The sequence below is a fragment of the Carettochelys insculpta genome, chromosome 22 (assembly GCF_033958435.1).
Source record: "Carettochelys insculpta isolate YL-2023 chromosome 22, ASM3395843v1, whole genome shotgun sequence".
Taxonomy (NCBI): domain Eukaryota; kingdom Metazoa; phylum Chordata; order Testudines; family Carettochelyidae; genus Carettochelys; species Carettochelys insculpta.
In genome coordinates this window covers 12,871,241-12,888,374 of record NC_134158.1, presented here as the reverse complement: position 1 = coordinate 12,888,374, position 17,134 = coordinate 12,871,241, and the positions used below count along the sequence as shown (strand labels likewise).

At 64.6% G+C, this 17,134-nt stretch overlaps 3 protein-coding genes across 5 annotated transcripts; 1 reads left to right on the top strand and 2 right to left on the bottom strand.

Annotated features, from left to right (window-relative positions):
• Positions 1 to 505: 505 nt before the first annotated feature.
• ALAS2 (5'-aminolevulinate synthase 2) lies at positions 506 to 6,421 on the top strand. 3 transcript variants are annotated; one of them, XM_075017444.1, is made up of 11 exons: positions 506 to 570; positions 1,659 to 1,850; positions 2,124 to 2,276; positions 2,454 to 2,576; positions 2,959 to 3,166; positions 3,584 to 3,768; positions 4,042 to 4,221; positions 4,507 to 4,671; positions 5,120 to 5,388; positions 5,677 to 5,839; positions 6,137 to 6,421. In XM_075017444.1, the coding sequence occupies exons 2-11, from the start codon at positions 1,676 to 1,678 to the stop codon at positions 6,289 to 6,291; spliced, it is 1,776 nt and encodes a 591-aa protein (XP_074873545.1). In that variant the 5' UTR covers positions 506 to 570; positions 1,659 to 1,675; the 3' UTR covers positions 6,292 to 6,421. The 3 variants fall into 3 exon arrangements, with proteins under 3 accessions (XP_074873545.1, XP_074873543.1, XP_074873544.1); XM_075017442.1 differs by having other exon boundaries at positions 5,120 to 5,439; XM_075017443.1 differs by lacking the exon at positions 506 to 570 and adding an exon at positions 1,280 to 1,295 and having other exon boundaries at positions 5,120 to 5,439.
• A 683-nt stretch (positions 6,422 to 7,104) lies between these two features.
• Positions 7,105 to 10,413, bottom strand: APEX2 (apurinic/apyrimidinic endodeoxyribonuclease 2). The gene is made up of 6 exons (XM_075017450.1): positions 10,266 to 10,413; positions 9,898 to 9,981; positions 9,584 to 9,770; positions 9,268 to 9,414; positions 9,001 to 9,070; positions 7,105 to 8,549 (listed from the first exon to the last, which is right to left on the bottom strand). Exons 1-6 carry the CDS (start codon positions 10,372 to 10,374, stop codon positions 7,437 to 7,439), a joined length of 1,710 nt encoding a protein of 569 aa, XP_074873551.1. The 5' UTR covers positions 10,375 to 10,413; the 3' UTR covers positions 7,105 to 7,436.
• A 612-nt stretch (positions 10,414 to 11,025) lies between these two features.
• LOC142025256 (Golgi-associated RAB2 interactor protein 4-like) lies at positions 11,026 to 14,227 on the bottom strand. Its single transcript, XM_075017880.1, has 7 exons — positions 14,198 to 14,227; positions 13,232 to 13,402; positions 12,433 to 12,614; positions 11,921 to 12,185; positions 11,386 to 11,693; positions 11,263 to 11,315; positions 11,026 to 11,155 (listed from the first exon to the last, which is right to left on the bottom strand). Exons 1-7 carry the CDS (start codon positions 14,225 to 14,227, stop codon positions 11,049 to 11,051), a joined length of 1,116 nt encoding a protein of 371 aa, XP_074873981.1. The 3' UTR covers positions 11,026 to 11,048.
• Between the last annotated feature and the right edge of the window lie 2,907 nt (positions 14,228 to 17,134).

The window sequence follows — 17,134 nt, the reverse complement described above, 5'->3', positions numbered from 1 at the left end:
GTCCCCCAACTCTCCAGTGTCCCCCAAATCCTCACAGCACTATCCCTGTCCCCCAACTCCCCATAGTGTCCCCCCAACTCCCCACAGTGCTGTCCGTGCCCCCCCATCCGGCCCCCGCAACACCAGGGACTCTTGGCTTCTCTCCCCATCTCTGCGAGGGCAGTGAGGTCCATTGGTTAGAGGGGAGGGAGCCAGGACTGCTGGGTTCTCCCCCTGGCTCTGGGAGGAGAGTGGTGCCTAGCAGTTGGAGCTGGGTTGGACGCCAAGGCCCCTTGTGTTTCTGGCTGTCGGGCAATGAATTCTGACTTGGCCCATTAGTTGGAATGAGTTTGCTGGGTCTCAGCCCCGGCCGGTCCAGGGAGGGTGACTTGGGGGCTGGCCGGGGGTCCAGGATTTACAAGCCCTCCAGAGCGGCAGCACGTCACACCTGCCCGCCCCTGCGAGGGCCTGTCCTTATCAGTGGCCCTGGGCGTCTCCCCCGTGGGTGGGGCTGGCCCAGGGGGGCCTGGGCAGCCTCTGGCAGGGGCGCACAGTCAGTGCTGGTTGTTCGTCCTCAGTGCAGGACAACAGGTACCTGCGGGGGGTACTGGGGGGTGCAGAGGGGACGAGCTGGGGGGGAACATAGGGGATGGGCAGGGAGGCCAGATGGCTACTTGGGGGGGATAAATGGGGTGTCAGCTGGGGGTGGTGGTGAGAAGGAAGGGGTCAGGCTGGGGGCTGCCATAGTCTGGCAGGGGTGGGGCTCTATCAGCAAACCGGGACCCAAACTCAGCCCCCGCCAGCAGCCCTTAAGCTACTTAGGGGGGACTGCCCCTCCCGGGGGCACCGGCTTGCACCCAGCTCCGTGGTGGGGCCTGGCTGGCTGAAGGGGTTAAGGAACAGGGCAGAGGCCGAGGGCCCTCTAGGGGGTACCAGCTTCCAGCTGGCTCTGGGGCAAGGGGCTGGCTGGCTGTGGGGTGGCGAATGGGGCACAGGGCCTTGCCCTGCTAGAGCGCTGATCTGCCCCACACTGGTGGCATGGCTGGATCAGGGCATGGGCAGGGGCCTGGCACCTGGACGGGGCATCGGCTGCCATCCAGCCCCACAGCAGGGGTCAGCGAATGGGGCCTGCACTGAGCAACCCCAGTAAATAGCCGCCTTCTGCCCCCAGCCATCCGTGTGCCCCCCCCAACCTGCACGCCCAGCTGCTGCTCAGCTGGGTGGGCCCCCCGGCTGTTATCAGCTGCTCGCAGGCGGGTTGCGCCCTGCCGCCCACAGCCCCGCTGGGCCCTGGCCAGGACCTGACGGGCGGACAGGTGGGGGGGGGTGCTGTGTGCCAGCCCTCTGGGACGGGGCTCAAATGGGGGGGCTGTGGAGTGCCGTGGGGCACCGAGCGGCCATGCTGAGCCAGCGGCCCCCAACGCTTGCTGCCATCTGCCCCACGGTGCCGGGAGCGTGGCTGGGGGGCAGCAGTCGCTGTCACTTGGGGTGGGGAGTGCTGGGGGAGTCACAGGTGTCAGGGCTCAGGAAGGAAATGCCCCTCCCAGCACCTCCACTGCCGGCACCAGGGTGTCCATAGGTCCCCCCAAGGCGGGGGAGGTGTGCAATGCCATGAGGTGGGGGGAAGGGACCTCGACTCCCCCCCCCCAGCTCCTCACGCCTGTTCTCTCTCCTGGCAGCACCGCAGGCTGCCACGATGGCCTCCTTCCTCCAGCGCTGCCCCTTCCTCAGCCGGGACCCCACCGTCTTCCTGCGCAAGGCCCGGCCCCTGCTGCTGAGCAGTGCCCAGCGCTGCCCCGTCATGGTGGCCCGGACCCTCATGGACTCCTCCCCACACCTGCAGAGGGGGACAAGTAACCCCATTCCCCTTGGTGAGCAGTAGGGAGCCAGGGCTCTTGGCTCTGGGAGGCAGTGGAGTCTAGTGGTTAGAGCTGGGGGTGGTGCTGGGAACCAGGACTCCTGGGTTCTAGGCCTGGCTTGGGGGTCGGGGGGGCCGGGACCTAGGACACCTGGGTTCTAGGCCTGGCTCGGGTGTGTGGGGGCTGGGACCTAGGACTCCTGGGTTCTAGGCCTGGCTCGGGTGTGGGGGGCTGGGACCTAGGACTCCTGGGTTCTCGCCCTTTCATTTGGTTGTCTCTTGCCAGCTCCAGGATCCGTTGCCCAGGATTCAGGGCCCCCAGCCGTGGCCTCCAGCCCCCACTGCCCCTTCATGGAGTTGGAGGTGCGGGGCGGCCACAGCCGGATCGTGCAGCGCGCTGGGCCAGAGGTGCAGGAGGATGTGACAGTGTACAAGGCAGGTGAGGGCTGCTCTGACCTCCCCACAGAACCCAGGAGTCCTGGCTCCCCAACCCCCAGCCAGCAGGGAACCCAGGAGTCCTGGCTCGCCACCCCCCAGCCAGCAGGGAACCCAGGAGTCCTGGCTTCTGGCCCTGCCCCCCACCCATCGTAACCCACTCATCTCTGTGCTTGTACAGACCCGCTCAGCTCTCTGCTCCGCGAGGTCCAGTCCAGCCTCCGGCAGAAATTCCTGGGCCCTGATGGAGGCGGCTCCGATGCTGGGCTCCGGCCCAGCCACCTTCTGCAGGACAACCTGCCGGGTGAGGCCTGACGTTGGGCTGGATGGGCCCGTGAGTCGGGAGGCTCTACCTGGGGGAAACGCGCTGGATGGGGCAAAGTTCTGGGACGGGGCCAAGGGGCCACGCCGGGTGCTGGGGGGCCAAGGGGCCCTGGGGGGGAGGGGCCCCGGGGGGACGAGGGGCCTCGTGGGGCGCTGGGGGAGCCAAGGGGCCTGGGGGGATGGGTGCTGGGGGGAGGGGCTCTGGGAGATGAGGGGCCACGTCAGGCGCTGGGGGGAGCAAGGGGCCCAGGGGGGAGCGGCGTTGGGGGATAAGGGGCCATTCCAGGCACTGGGGGGGAGGGGCGCTGGGGGCCGTGGGGCCCAGCCTCAGGGACAGGACACTCCTGTCTCTGAACCCCCAGGCTCCGGGGCCTTCGCCTACGACTCCTTCCTGGCGGAGCGGCTGGAGGCCAAGCGCCAGGATCACACCTACCGCGTCTTCAAGACGGTGACACGCCGGGCAGACGCCTTCCCCTTCGCCCAGGGGGCCGCCGGCACCGAGCTCGCCGTCTGGTGCAGCAACGACTACCTGGGCATGAGCCGCCACCCACGGGTGCTGCAGGCAGCCATGTGAGACAGGCCCCGGCCCCCCACCCAGTCACCTGTGCCCCACAGCCCCAGCCCTCACCCAACCCCCTCACCCTGACCCCCCCAGCCCCTGGTGCCCCTCACTCCCAATGCCCCCCCAGCTCCAGACCCCACCCAGACCCCTCACCCCGACCCCCGCAGCCCCAGCCCCGGGTGCCCCTCACCCCGACCCACAGCCCCAGCCCCCGGTGCCCCTCGCTCCCAACCCCCCCAGCTCCAGACCCCTCACCCCGACCCCTCCCAGCCCCAACCCCAGCCCCAGCCCCCTGGTGCCCCTCACCCCGACCCACAGCCCCTGCTGGCCCAGCCCTGGGCTCCCCCCAGCCCAGCCAGTGCTCCGTACACCCGAGCAGTGGCCCTGGCTGGCCTGGCTTTGGGCTGACCTGTCTTTCCCTGTAGCGATGCCCTGCAGCACCACGGCTTGGGCGCGGGGGGCACCCGGAACATCTCGGGCACCAGCCAGTACCACGTGGAGCTGGAGCGGGAGCTGGCCCAGCTGCATCGCAAAGACGCCGCCTTGTTGTTCTCCTCCTGCTACGTGGCCAACGACTCCACACTCTTCACCCTGGCCAGGTTGCTGCCAGGTAGCCAACGCCTGGGCTCTTGCCCTGGCCCGGGGAAGGGAGTGGGGCCTGGTGCTTCAAGCGGGTGGAGGGAGGACCAGGACGCCTGGGTTCTCTGCAGGGAGAGGGGTGCCTGGTGGTTGGGAGGCAGTGGGAGGAGGACCAGGACGCCTGGGTTCTCTGCAGGGAGAGGGGTGCCTGGTGGTTGGGAGGCAGTGGGAGGAGGACCAGGACGCCTGTGTTCTTGGGGGGGGGGGGCGCTGCGGTCACAGCACTAACTGCCCCCACCCCCAGGCTGCGAGATCTTCTCTGACGCGGGGAATCACGCCTCCATGATTCAGGGCATCCGCACCAGCGGCGCCCCCAAGCACGTCTTCAGGCACAACGACCCCCAGCACCTGGCCCAGCTGCTGGCCCAGAGCCCCCCTGGTACCCCCAAGATCGTGGCCTTTGAGACTGTGCACTCCATGGACGGTAGGGAGCCCTGGAGCCCAGGCTCCCCTGCCGGGGAAACAGCCCCCCCAACACCCCCCGCCAGGGACACAGCCCCCCCCCCACTCACCTTCACCCCTGCCAGGGACACAGCCCCCCAGCACCACCCTGATGGGGACACAGCCCCCCCCGTTCACCTTCACCCCCTGCCAGGGACACAGCCCCCCCCAACACCCCCTGCTGGGGATACAGCCCCCCCCAGCTCACCTTCACCCCCCACCAGGGACACAGCCCCCTCCCCACTCACCTTCAGCCCTGCCCCCCCAGGTGCCATCTGCCCCCTGGAGGAGCTGTGTGATGTGGCCCACGCCCACGGCGCCATCACCTTCGTGGACGAGGTGCACGCTGTGGGGCTGTATGGCGCCCATGGGGCCGGCATTGGGGAGCGCGACGGGGTGCTGGGCAAGATCGACGTCGTCTCCGGCACCCTGGGTGAGGCTGGGACCGCACTCTCCTTGGCAGCCACGAGGGCTGGGGGGCTGAGTGAGGGCTGCTCTGCCTGGAGGTGCTGGGGGGGTGCTATGTTGGGGGTCTGGGTGGGTGGGTCTCTCCCCACTGGTTCTGGGGGGCTGGGAGCTGTCCCCACACACTAGGAGGTGCTGTGCTGTGGTGGGGGTGCTAGGGAGCTCTCCCCGCAGGCACTGGGGGGGCGCTATGTGGGGGCGGGGGTTCCCCACAAGCCCTGGGGGCGCTAGTGGGGGCGGGGGGCTCTCTGCACAGGCCCTGGGGGGAGGTATTGGGGCGGGGGGGCTCCCCGCAGGCGCTGGGGGGGCTATTGGGGGCGGGGGGCTCTCTGCACAGACCCTGCGGGCGCTAGTGGGGGCGGGGGGGCTCCCCGCAGGCGCTGGGGGGCGCTGGCTCACCCCACGCCCACCCCCAGGGAAGGCCTTCGGCTGCGTGGGGGGATACATCGCCAGCACGGCCGCCCTGGTGGACGCGGTTCGCTCCCACGCGGCCGGCTTCATCTTCACCACCTCGCTGCCGCCGGCGGTGCTGGCCGGGGCCCTGGCCTCGCTGCGGGTCCTGGCCGGGACCGAGGGCCGGGGGCTGCGCCGAGCCCACCAGCGCAACGTCAAGCACCTGCGCCGGCTGCTGATGGACGCCGGGCTGCCCCTCGTCAGCTGCCCCAGCCACATCATCCCTATCCGGGTACGGCCGGACGCCTGGGGCCTCCGGGGTTCGCTCCCTGGCCCGGGGACGGTCAGTGGTTGGTTGGGGGGGCGGGGAGCCAGGACTCCTGGGTTCACTCCCTGGCTCTGGGACGGGGGTGGGGTCAGTGGTGGGCGGGGAGCCAGGACCCCTGGGTTCGCTCCCCGGTCGTGGGGGGGGGGGAGGGTCTGGGCATCAGGACCCCTGTGGGGGGAGCAGGGCCTGGAGGGCAGTGGGGCGAGGAGGGGGGGCCTTCCTGGGTCCCACTGCTCCCCCCTCCCGCTGCAGGTGGGAGACGCAGCCCTGAACTCCCGGCTCTGCGACCTGCTCCTGGCCCAGCACAACATCTACGTCCAGGCCATCAACTACCCCACGGTGCCGCGGGGCGAGGAGCTGCTGCGCCTGGCGCCCTCGCCCCACCACACCCCCCCCATGATGGACTACTTCGTGGGTGAGGGGCCGGGGGGACAGGGGTCAGTTGGGGGGCTGGGAGGGGAGGGCGGGGCTGGGAGTGGCTGGGGGAGAGGGGGATCAGCTGGGGGGGCAGCGAGCGGCTGGGAGGGAGGAGGGGTCAGGTGGGGGCAGGGCAGTGAGCAGCCGGGGAGACAGGGTCAGGCAGGGGGTGGAGATGAGACAGGTGGGCGGAGGGGGGACAGGTCATGGGATGAGACATCAGCCCTCCCCCCCCAGGGGCCCTAGGGAAAGGGGGCAGGGAGGGGCCAGAGGTCTCACCCCCATCTCCTCCTAGAGTGCCTGCTGCAGTGCTGGGGGGAGGTGGGGCTCCCCCTGCAGCCCCCCACTGCCACCGCCTGCAATTTCTGCCAGCGCCCACTGCACTTCGCCCTCCTGAGCGAGTGGGAGCGCAACGCCTTCGGCAACCTGGGGATCGCTGGCAGCGCCTGAGCCCCACGCGCCGGCCCAGGACAGATGCCCAAACCCACAACGGGGAGACCACCCCCAGCACAGGACAGAGGGACCCGCCGGATCCCACCAGGGGAAGCTGACAAGGGCTCAAAATAAAACACTCAGCTCACGTCTGTATCCCCGTCTCCCTGGAACCCAGGCGTCCAGGCTGCCTCCCGCAGCAATGGGGGGACCTTCCTCACCCCCCTGCGGCAAGGCACAAATCTCTTCCCCATGCTGTGGAGAGGGTCCCCGGCTGCATGGCTGACAGCCACCGCTGACCCACTGCCCTGCGTGCCTCCAAGGGCTCAGGTCTGTCCGTGGGGGGTGGGCATAGCCAGGGCCCCCTCAGCTGGGCAGAGTTAAGGTGACACATCTCACGTGCACCACTCGGGGACATGCACCGGTCGTAACACCTCACACGTCTCGCACCGGGCTGGTTCCTTGCCTGGCTACGTGCCTCCTTCCATGGCCGTATGCGCCCCCCCCCGCACGCTTCACCAGCCGCTCCAGACACCAGGGCCGCTGCCACGTGCACCAGGCAGGGGAGCCCTGGAGCCGCCTGGGTGTTTGAGCAGTACAGGGCTGAGGTCCCATCCGGGGCAGTGACTCTGCTTGGGACAGGGCTGGCTTGGGCCTCAGCGCAACTCTGCCTGACTGGCTCAGGCCTGACACCATCTCAGGCTTTTGTTCTGTTACAGAGGCAGGGAGAGAACCCAGGCGTCCGGGCTCCCAGCCACCCCACCCTTTCCCAGTGCCAGGGAGAGAACCCAGGTGTCCGGGCTCCCAGCCGCCCCACCTACTGCAACGACACCACGTACCAGTCACATTTATGTATCAAAACGAGACGTATTTTCCCTTTGGTACAAAACCGAGAGTGAGACAGGGAGGAAGGGGGCCTGGCTGGCTACCCATGATGCTGTGCACCCCCAGCACCCTGGTGAGTTTAAACCGTAGGGGCTTGGAAAACCCAGGTGTCTGGATTCCCTGGTCCCCCCCTGCTGACCTCCCCCCCCCCACACCGTAACAGCTCCTGTCCAGTGAACCCAAGCGTCCGGACTTGCAGACTCCTATGCATGGCAGGGGAGGGGGAGTCCCATGGAAACGACTCACCCATGACACAGGGCTGGGAGGTGACCCCCAGCTCAGGCACCCCCCTTGCTGACCCAGCGGAAGAAGCTGCAGCGGGCACGAGGGTCATCGGGGCGCCCAGGGGGCCGGGCGCAGACGTAGAAGCGGCGCCCGCGGTTCGGGCCGGGTTTGCGGACTGTTCGCAGAGCACAAGGCTCTGCGTGGGTCGGGCAGAGGGGTGCTGGGGCGGGGCCGGGCAGCACCGTGCGCCAGAGGGCTCTGATGCTGGACTGAGCAGCCGCCCTCTCTCCCAGCTCCACGCGCCCCACACCCTCACAGGGCCCCAGTGCATCGTGGGTCAGCTCCTGTGCCCCGGGCCCCGGTGCATCGTGGGTCGGATCCTGAGCATTCTGTCCTGGTGCAGTGTGGGCCCCCTCTTCTCCGCTCTGCCCCAGTGCACCGTGGGATGGTTCTGCTGCGTTCCCTTGCAGCAAACTGTGCACTGCCTCTTGTCCAGCCTCTCCCAGTGCATCCTGGGCCACTTCCGGTGTCCTGTGCCCCAGTGCATTTTGGGATGGCTCCTGTGTCCTGTGTCCCAGTACATCCTGGGTCAGCTCTTGTCCGCCCAGCCTTGGTGCAGCTTGGGCCGTGCCCATCCTCAGCTGGGCCTGCGCTGCTCTGAAGTACCGCAGTAGGTCTCCCTGCCCCCTGAGCTGGCCTCTCGCCCTCCGTGATGTGCCTCCCCGTCCCTTCTGGGCCCCCCGCCATATCCCGCTCGCGCTGGTGGCCACTGCTCCAGGCTCCGCCCTGACCAGGAAGCGGCTGAGTTTCTGCTGGGTGCCAGCAAACTCAGGCATGTGGCGGGTGCAGAGCGGGGGGCAAAGCGGTGCAGGCAGGAAGGTGGCCCCCAGCTCAGCCAGCACGGGGCAGTGGTCAGAGCCAAGCACCTCAGGCAGGATACGGGCATCTCGCAGCTCGGCCAGCGCCAGGGCCCGATCGGCCAGGACGTAGTCCAGCCGCGTGCCATGGTTGGTGAGGCGGGCGCCGGTGTCGCTGCGCCAGCAGGTGAAGGCATAGGGCTGGTGCGGGTGCAGCAGCCGGAAGGTGTCAACGAACAGCCCCTGCCCGCCTGGCGCCCACAGGAACCCATCCAGCCAACGCCGGCCTGGCTGCTCCCGGAATGTCTCCTGGGGGAGGCAGAGGAGAGATGCAGTAGCCTGGAGAACCCAGGAGTCCTGGCTCCCCCTCCCCTGCCCTAACCATTATACCATGCTCCCCTCTCAGAGCTGGGGAAAGAACCCAGGAGTCCTGGCTCCCTCCGCCTGCTTCCTGCTCTAACCACTACACTTTGCTCCCCTCTGAGCTGGGGAAAGAACCCACGTGTCCTAGGTCCCAGCCCCCTCTGCTGTAACCACTAGACTTCCCAGAGCTACAGGAAGAACCCAGGAGTCCTGGCTCCTCCCACTCCTGCTCTAACCCACCAGCACCCAACTCCTCCCACCCCTGCCCCCAAGCTGGGTAGGAACTCAGGTGTCCTGTGTCCCCGATTGTCCTCCCCACTGTAACCATTAGACCCCTCTCCCTTCCCAGAGCTAGCATCCTGGTTCCCCATCACACCCCCATAAACTGGCCACTAACCAGATCCCCTGGCTCGCAGTGGTCGATGGGCTGATGTGATGTGTTGATGTCCCCCAAGATCACGACATGGCTGGAAGATAGGAAGTGGGGTCGGGGTTGGGAGGGATGAGCGTATGCAGTGGAGGTCTGGAGTAGCAGCACCCAGCTCTCTGGTGCCAGGTGCGTGGGGGGGAGGGGAGAAGAGGAGACCTGGAGAGGGAACTCGGGCAGCCTGGGCCCTTTGGCTCCCAGAAGCAGCTGGGTTCGGCAGGTCCAGGGGGTACGTACCCACCATCTGTCAGCAATGCCTCGGCCCGGCCCTGCAGCAGGCGGTAGAAAGCTGCCTGGTAGGCGGCTCGCTCAGGGCGCTGGGGGTCAGCCCGGGGGCAGTACACATTGATCACCGTCAGGGTGGTCTCCCGCTGTGTGGATGTGCTGGGGGGTGAGGGTGGAAAACACAGGGGGAAAGGGGTCAGGCTGGCATCTATCCCCCCCACCTGCATCTGGCTACAACCCCCCCCCCCCAACACCTGAATCTGCCCCACCCCAATTGGATTGGCACCTGGCTCACAGGTCCCCACGCTCCCGCCCCCACGCCCCTCACCGTATGCGGTGTCGGGTGATCACCGCACGCCCCTCGCTGTCCAGCACCTTCAGCTCCTGGGGTGTGAAGGCCCCCAGGTCCCCATAACACCCCACAGCGCAGCCCTCCCTGGGCCGGGCCAGGAGCCCAGAAAGACCCTCCTCCGCTGCCAGCGGGGTGGCACTGTCCTTACAGAAGGTCGCCACACCTGGGGGGAGAGAACCCAGGAGTCCGGTATCAGTGGGGTCCCATGGCCTGGCGGGGGGAGGGTGGGGCGCCAGATGCCTCCCGGTTCTGGGACGTTGGGGGTGGGGTCCAGGCCCTGCCCCCCTCACCTGAGTAGCCGCTCCGGGTCCGGCAGAAGCTGAAGTAGGAGTTGTAGCCGTCCACGAAGGCCAGTGACTCCTCCAGCAGGTCCCCTGGGGACACGGGGTCACCGCGGGGTCAGAGCAGGCTCCGCCCCCCCTTGCTCTTTGCCCTGTGACCCCCCCCAAGCAAAGACCTCTGATCCCCCGGGGATACTGGGTGACCCCTGCCCTTTGACCTCCCCCCCGGCCCTCCCACACGCTTTTACTCCCACCCACGTGACCCACCCGAGCCCCTCCCCTTGTGACCTCACGCCCCCACCTGTCCCCTCCTCCCGGTGACCCCTGACACCCTCCCTTCCCGTAGCCCCGCCCCCTTGACCTCTGACCCCACTCACGAGTGACGCGGGTCTCCTGCAGGCAAATCACGTCCCCGCCCAGAGCCTCCAGCCCCGCGGGGCCCGGCCCGGCCCGCAGCCCGGCCACGTTCCAGCTGAGTAGCCGCATGGTCCGCCCGCCGCGCGGGAACCCCGTTACGTCACTTCCGCCCCGCAACCCACCCCTTCCCTGATTTCTATTCCGTCCCTCTACATCCCACTTCCGTCCCATATCTCTGCCGAGCGTCACTTCCGCTCCGTAACAGGCCAAAATTTGCGCCCTCCCGCCTCCCGCTGATGTCACATCCGGCCCGCTACAGGCCACTTCCGCCTCGTAAACCCCTTCTCTATCTTTGCTTCCGCCCCAGAGCCCCTCCTTTGTCGAGCCTCGCAATGCTCCACTTCCGCCCCGCATCCTTCCCCTTAACAAGCATCGCTTCCGCCCCGCGTTCTCCCGTACATAACGTCACTTCCGTTTCGCAACCCTGACACGCCCGGAAGTGATGATGAGAATGGGCGGAGCCTACGCCCAGGTCCAGGCAGCTCCTGTCTCCAAGGCCCCGCCCCTACTCCATGGACGCACCCTCAGGCTCCTGCTGCTTAACCCCGCCCACACATGACCACGCCCACGAATTGCCCCTCCCCTTTCGGCCACGCCCCCTGCTGGTAACCGAGACTTTATTGAGCTCTCAGGCACGTTCGTCCCCGAAGCGGCCCAAAGAAGCCCCGCCCCCTTTTCGCTATGCCCCTCCCCCCGTCCCAGCGGCTCCGCCCACACGCGTCTGGCTCCTCCCACGGCAGCTGTCACTGCCTCCTCTTCTCCTTGGGGGGGCGGCTGCGGCTGTCCCCCCGGCCCAGGCTGGCTCGGGACAGCGACTTGACCAGCGACAGGATCCGGCTGGGCTTCCTGCCTGCAGCGGGCAGAGAGGGGCAGCCCTGAGAGCAGGCGGGGAGGGGGGCAGTGGGGGGGGGCGGCTGAGTGGGGCCCCCACACCCCCCCACGGGGTCTGCTGCCTACCCCGGCTCTGTGAGGACTTGCTCCGGGTGGTCCCCCCGCCGCGCTCTGCCCGCCTGCAAGCAAACAAGCCAATGACAGCTGGGCTCCTGCGGCCCCCACCAACCCCTCAGCCCCCTCCCTCACCTGCTGGACTCTTTCTTCCTGCTGGAGGGGCTGCTCCCAGGGCTCCCAGGCAAGCTGCCCTGGCCCCTCTCCTGGGGGACTGGCTCCTGCTCTGGTGACTCAGCCTGGCTCCTGCGCTCTCCTGTGGACCCGCCCCGCTGCGACCCCCTCCCCACACTGGGCGGCCTCGGGGGCAGCGCGTGGCTGAGGCTGGGGGGGCTCCAGCTTCGTAGGCTCCCATGGTCATCCCGGGAAGGGCTGGCACTCCGGAAGCTACGGACACTCAGGGCATCCAGGCCCCCTTCCTGGGGGGCCAGAGACTCCAGGCTCTGGGGGAACAAGAAGACCAGGGAGATGGGTTACTGCCAGACACCCCATTCCCTCCCCAGAGCTGGGGATGGAACCCAGGAGTCCTAGGCTGCCAGCCCCCCTCTGTCCCCTCCCTGAGCTGTGAATGGAACCCAGGAGTCCCCTCCCCAGTGCACCCCCCAACGAGCTAGCCAGGCCTCAGCCCTGGGGCTGCATTAGAGCTGAATGCCCCTAGTGGTATCCTCACCCCCGTGGTCTCCTGGCTGATGGCTGGGAGCAGGGGCTCCCCAAAAGCCCCAGGATCTCCTGGCAGGTTCTGCCTTCCATAGCTTCCCTCCGCAGGTGGGCGCAGCAGGCTGATGATCTGCACCCACATTTCGAAGAGGTCGTGGCGGGCATCAGCCTGGGGGCAGAGCTGCAGGTAGAACGAGCGGCCACTGGCCAACTTCAGCCGCAGCTGCAGCATCTCACTGTCGTGCACTGAGATCTTCACAAAGCGCAGTGGGAGCAGCCTGGAGGGACAGTGGGACAGGAGTCAGGGGCACCAGGAGGGCTGGGGGAGCCCAGGGTCCAGCTGACAGGGGCTGTGGGTTGGGAGGGGGCACTGGTAAGAGTGGGCTGGCTGGGTCTGTGGGGCAGGAGTGAGGGGCTGGCAGGGGCTGTGGGGCAGGAGTGAGGGGCTGGCAGGGGCTGTGGGGCAGGGCTAGGACAGGCCATACAAATCTGGAGTGAAGGGACCCATCTGTGCGGGTGTCTCACCTGGTGAGCTCTAGCGCCTTGGCAGGGGGGCCCCCACGGCCCCGCATCCCCTCAGAGGGGAGCACGGGCCGGGCCAGCAGCAGCACATTGGGCACCAGGAGGGCGGGGCTTGTGCAGGCCACACCCACGGTGACTACACGGACACGATTGTGCACATCCACCACTTCCCCTCGCTTGCTGATCTGAACAAAAGAGCCGTCCAGGAGCACTTTAAGGACTAACAAAATAACGCATCAGGCGCTGAGCTTTGGTGAGACAGACCCACCTCTTCAGCCCAGAGCAGACTCGATACGTCAGGCAGAGAGAACCAGACACAGTAACCCAGGCGGGCAAATCAGAAGAGCGCAGGGGCCGGAGGAGGGGGGAAGTCGAGTCAGTATGTAAAAGAGTCCTGCTAATTGCCATCCCCGGGGGCAGGGGGGAAGGTCCAACCTGTTTGCTGCCCCCAGCTCTGCCCTTCCCCACCTACCGCCTCACCTGGGCTCTGTGCTCCATGGCAACTCGGCCCTTCCCCAATAGCTGCGCCCCTTTTCTAAGCCGCGCCCCGTGACCTTCCCCTGTAGACACGCTGCCAGCGCTAAGCCCCACCCCTCTATATTTCCCTATAGCTCCTCCCCCAGCTCTAAGCCCCACCCTGTGCCCTTTCCCAATAGCCCCGCCCCAGTTTTAAGTCACACCCTGCAGCCTACCCCTATAGCCCCGCCCCCAGCTCTAAGCCACACCCCTCTGTCCTTCCTCCATAACTCCGCCCCCAGCGGTAAGCCCCACCTTATGCCCTTTCCCAATAGCGCCGCCCCACCTGTATGAAGTCGCTCTCGAATATGGGGGCATACTGGAAGATCTCGTACTCGCCGGCCCGGAGCTGGCGCTGCAGCGGGCCCATGGCCGTGTTCATCAGCCCCCGCGCCTGGTCGCTGTCCGCCGTGTAGTACGGCAGCACTAGCTCCTCCTCGTGCATCTCCCCGCCGGCCTAGGGCGAAGGGGGAGGGAGCCCGGACGCCTGTGTTCTTTCCCTGGCTCTGGAAGAGGGGTGGGTGCTCGGTGGGTTAGAGGGGGGACTAGAAGCCAGGATTCCTGGGTTCTCTGCAGGCTGTGGGGGCGGGTGGTTAGAGGGGGAGGCGGCTAAGAGGCAGGACTCCTGAGTTCTGCCCCAGCCTGGAGAGAGCGGTGGGGATGGGGAGCCTGGACTCCCAGGTTCTGTTCACACCCCTGTGGAGCGGAGACCCCCACGGGGCTGCTCCCCCCATTGGGGGGTATCGCAATCAGCAATTTGGGGGGGCAGTAGGAAATTTCCTTCCCTTATGCCCTTCCCATCGTTCCAGTTGCGGAGCTCCAAGCTCCACCCCCTCGCTCCAAGCCCCGCCTCCAGTGGGGGCAGTTCTCCAGCGGGAGAGTCCCTCGCAGGCATCGTGGGGGCTAAATACCCCCGACCGATGGGGCTGGGGCTCACCTCTGCTGCCCCTATGGGGCGGTAGCAGCTGCAGCAGCTGGGAGAGGCCTCCAACGCCCGTCGCCCCTCCCCCTCGAGGGGCGAGGGCGAATTATGACGTCATCCCCTCCCTATGCCATCATAATGGTAGTAATGCCAGCATGTGCCACACTCGACATGGCGCTGACCAGTAGTCATTACGGCTGTGCCACGCCCAAGATGGCGCACGGGTGGGGCCTCGCCTCTGTTTCCCACCAATAAACATGGCGCCCTCCTGTATACGCATCCGCCACACCCAATATGACACCGGCGGGCAACACCTTCTCCTGCCTCTACCAAGATGGCGCTGACGTCTCCCTTGCTCATGCTTCCCCCCAAGCAACAGAGATGCCCCGTCTAAGGTTCCGGCATTGTTCCCTGCACGGGGGGAGGGGAATTCAGAGCTGGCGCCCCCCGCAGGCAGGCAGGCGTCTCACTGTTACAGCCCCCCCACCTCCGGCCACGACCCAACACGTCTGCGGCAGAGCGGAGAGGGTGCAGCTCCCCCATGCAGTGCAAGGGCAGAATGGATACTCCAGCTGGAGAAATTACTCTCTGCTCCAACCGCACCTGCCCACAGAAGGGGGGTACTTGGGGGACTCTGTTCTCCCCCACCCAGGGACAGGGTTAGATGAGAGACACGCTCTCCCCCCTTCCCTTAGGAGTTGATCAAGGCCCACAAATTATCTTGGGGTCTAGGTTACGCCCTGGTCTCAGTTGTGAGCAGTCAGGCCCCAGGCCCTGCCCTTCAGCAATATCTAGAATTAGGTGCACTTTAAGCTCACCCTTGCCCTGAGCTGAGTGGCGTTCGAGCTGAGCGCTCTGTACAACACAGGTAAGGAAAAGAAAGGGAATAGCACTGCCCCCTGGAAAAGTTCAGGCATGTAGGAAAGTGATGAGGGATGCTGAGACTTAAGACAACAAAGGCCACCCCCATCTTAAGACCAAAATAAAAGTATTTATATTTCATTTTCTCTAACAAACAGGAACAAGAACATTAACACCAGCCTGGGTCCCCCACAAAACAGAAACCACCTTCAGTTCTAAAGGTAGACTTGTTCAATAAATATTTCTTCCATGCTTAGGGGGAAAAAACCAGATGAGAGTTACCGTGAGTAGAAAAGTTTCCATTCCACTATTGTCTTCAAAAGTGTTCAGCTGAAGCTCTTACAAGTTAGACATTTCTAAGTCAGCCAAAAAGCAGCCCAGTAGCACTTTAAAGACTAACGAAACTTACTAGGTGATGAGCATTCATAAGACAGACCCACTTCTTGAGACCTGCAGTGGGTGTGTCCCAGGAAAGCTCATCCCTTAAAATTATTTTGTCCATCTTTAAAAGTGCTACTTGACTGCTTTTTAGGCTTAATAGAACACAGGCCAACGCTAAGTCAAGGTTCTAAATTAGCTGGCCAAGGAGCTTGCTAAGAACAAGCTAAAGACTAAAGACCCATCTAGCCCAGTATCCTGTCTGCCAATGGTGGCCAATACCCAGATGCCCCAGAGGGAGTGAACCAAACAGGTAATCTCTCTCCTGCCATCCATCTCCAGCTTCTGACAGAGACTTGGGCCACCCTTCCCTACCCCTCCTGGCTAATGGCCATGAATAGACCTAACCTCCATGAATTTAGCTGGCTTTTTAAAACCTGTTACAGTCCTAGTACTCGTGGCTTCCTCTGGCAAGAAGCTCCACAGGCTGTGCGCTATGTGAAAAAGAGTTTCCTTTTATTTGTTTTAAACCTGGTGCCCCTTAATTTCATTTGGTGTCCTCTCGTTCTGGTATTATGGGAAGAAGTAAGTTCTTCCGTGTTTGCTTTCTCCACACTGGTGATTTCATCAACCTCTATCATATCCCACCCCGAATCTCCTCTTTTCTAAACTGAAGAATTCTCAATCTTTTCAAATGGGACCAGTTCCAAACCCCTCATCATTCTAGTTGCCCTTTTCTCATGGCAATATAGCTTCAAGATAAGGAGAACCCCTGTGTACACAGTATTCAAGGTATGTAAGGGCAATAAGACGTTCTCTCGTTCTCAGGCCTTTCTTCAATGAGTCCTGTTTGCTGTTCTGACTGCTGCTGGAGAGCTATGGATACCGACTCCCCAGTCTCTTTCCTGCTGAGTTGTAGCTCAGTTAGCTCCCAGTTGCCTGACCTTACATTCACCCACATTAAATTTGCCATTCTATTGCCTGGTCAGTTTAGTTTTGCAAGATCCTTTTGAAGTTCTTTAGAGTCTGCTCTGGTCTAACGATCCTGAACAGTTCAGGGTCATCTGCAAACTTTGCCACCTCACACCAAACTTTGCCACCCTTTCTCCGATCATTCCTGAATAAGTTGAACAGGACTGGTCCAAGGACTGACCCTTGGGGAACACCACCAATTACCCCCTCCCTTTATTCCCACCCTCTGCTTCCTGCCTTGTAACCAGTTCTCAATCTCTGAAAGGATCGTCCCTCTTATCCCACGACAACCTAATTTACGTAAGAGCCTTTCTGGGAATCCTTGTGCACTGTATCTCCTGGATCCCCTTGGCCACATGGCCCAGAAGACTGGAAGAAAGGCAGTATTATGCTGAGGTTTAAGAAGGACACAGGGCAGAGCAGCTGAAGGAGGCTCACATACTGAGGAATTAAAGGAAAGTAACGTACTAGCAAGCCGAGCATTCCTGTCTTTTGTTGACGAGATCAGAGGCAGACTGTGAGGAGACCGGTGAGCTGCTGCTCCTTTCAAAGCCGCAGAAGATTTAATACAAACCTGGTCAACATCAGGTGGGTTAAAAACTGGCCCATTATAGGTCTCACTGGAACCAAGCGGGGAATAGTCATTGGCACATCCCTTTCCAGCAGGGTCCCACAGGGACCAGGTCTTGGCCTGACACCAGGCACCAGGTTTATGGTTGACAACGTTTGCAAAAGAGACGTGGCAGTGGGAAGTCAGGCCCAGGGCTGGTCACCGCTCCTCAGTGAGTGGGCAACCGGGGGCAGAGAAGTCACAAGGGGCCAGGCTCTGGCCCCCACTAGCCCCGGGCTCCTCCACAGAGTGGGGAGTGAGGTGGGGGAAGAGACAGACGCCTGTGGCCAGAGGCAGAGAATGAGGTGGTGTTCACAGCTGGGTGCTGGACCCAAGGCCGAGGCTCCAACCCCAACTGTGGGCCACACCTGCCCTCCTCTTGGGGACTATGGGCTCCCTCCCACTCGTCCCCCAGGGCGGTGCCGGAGGAAGACGCGGCAGCCGGG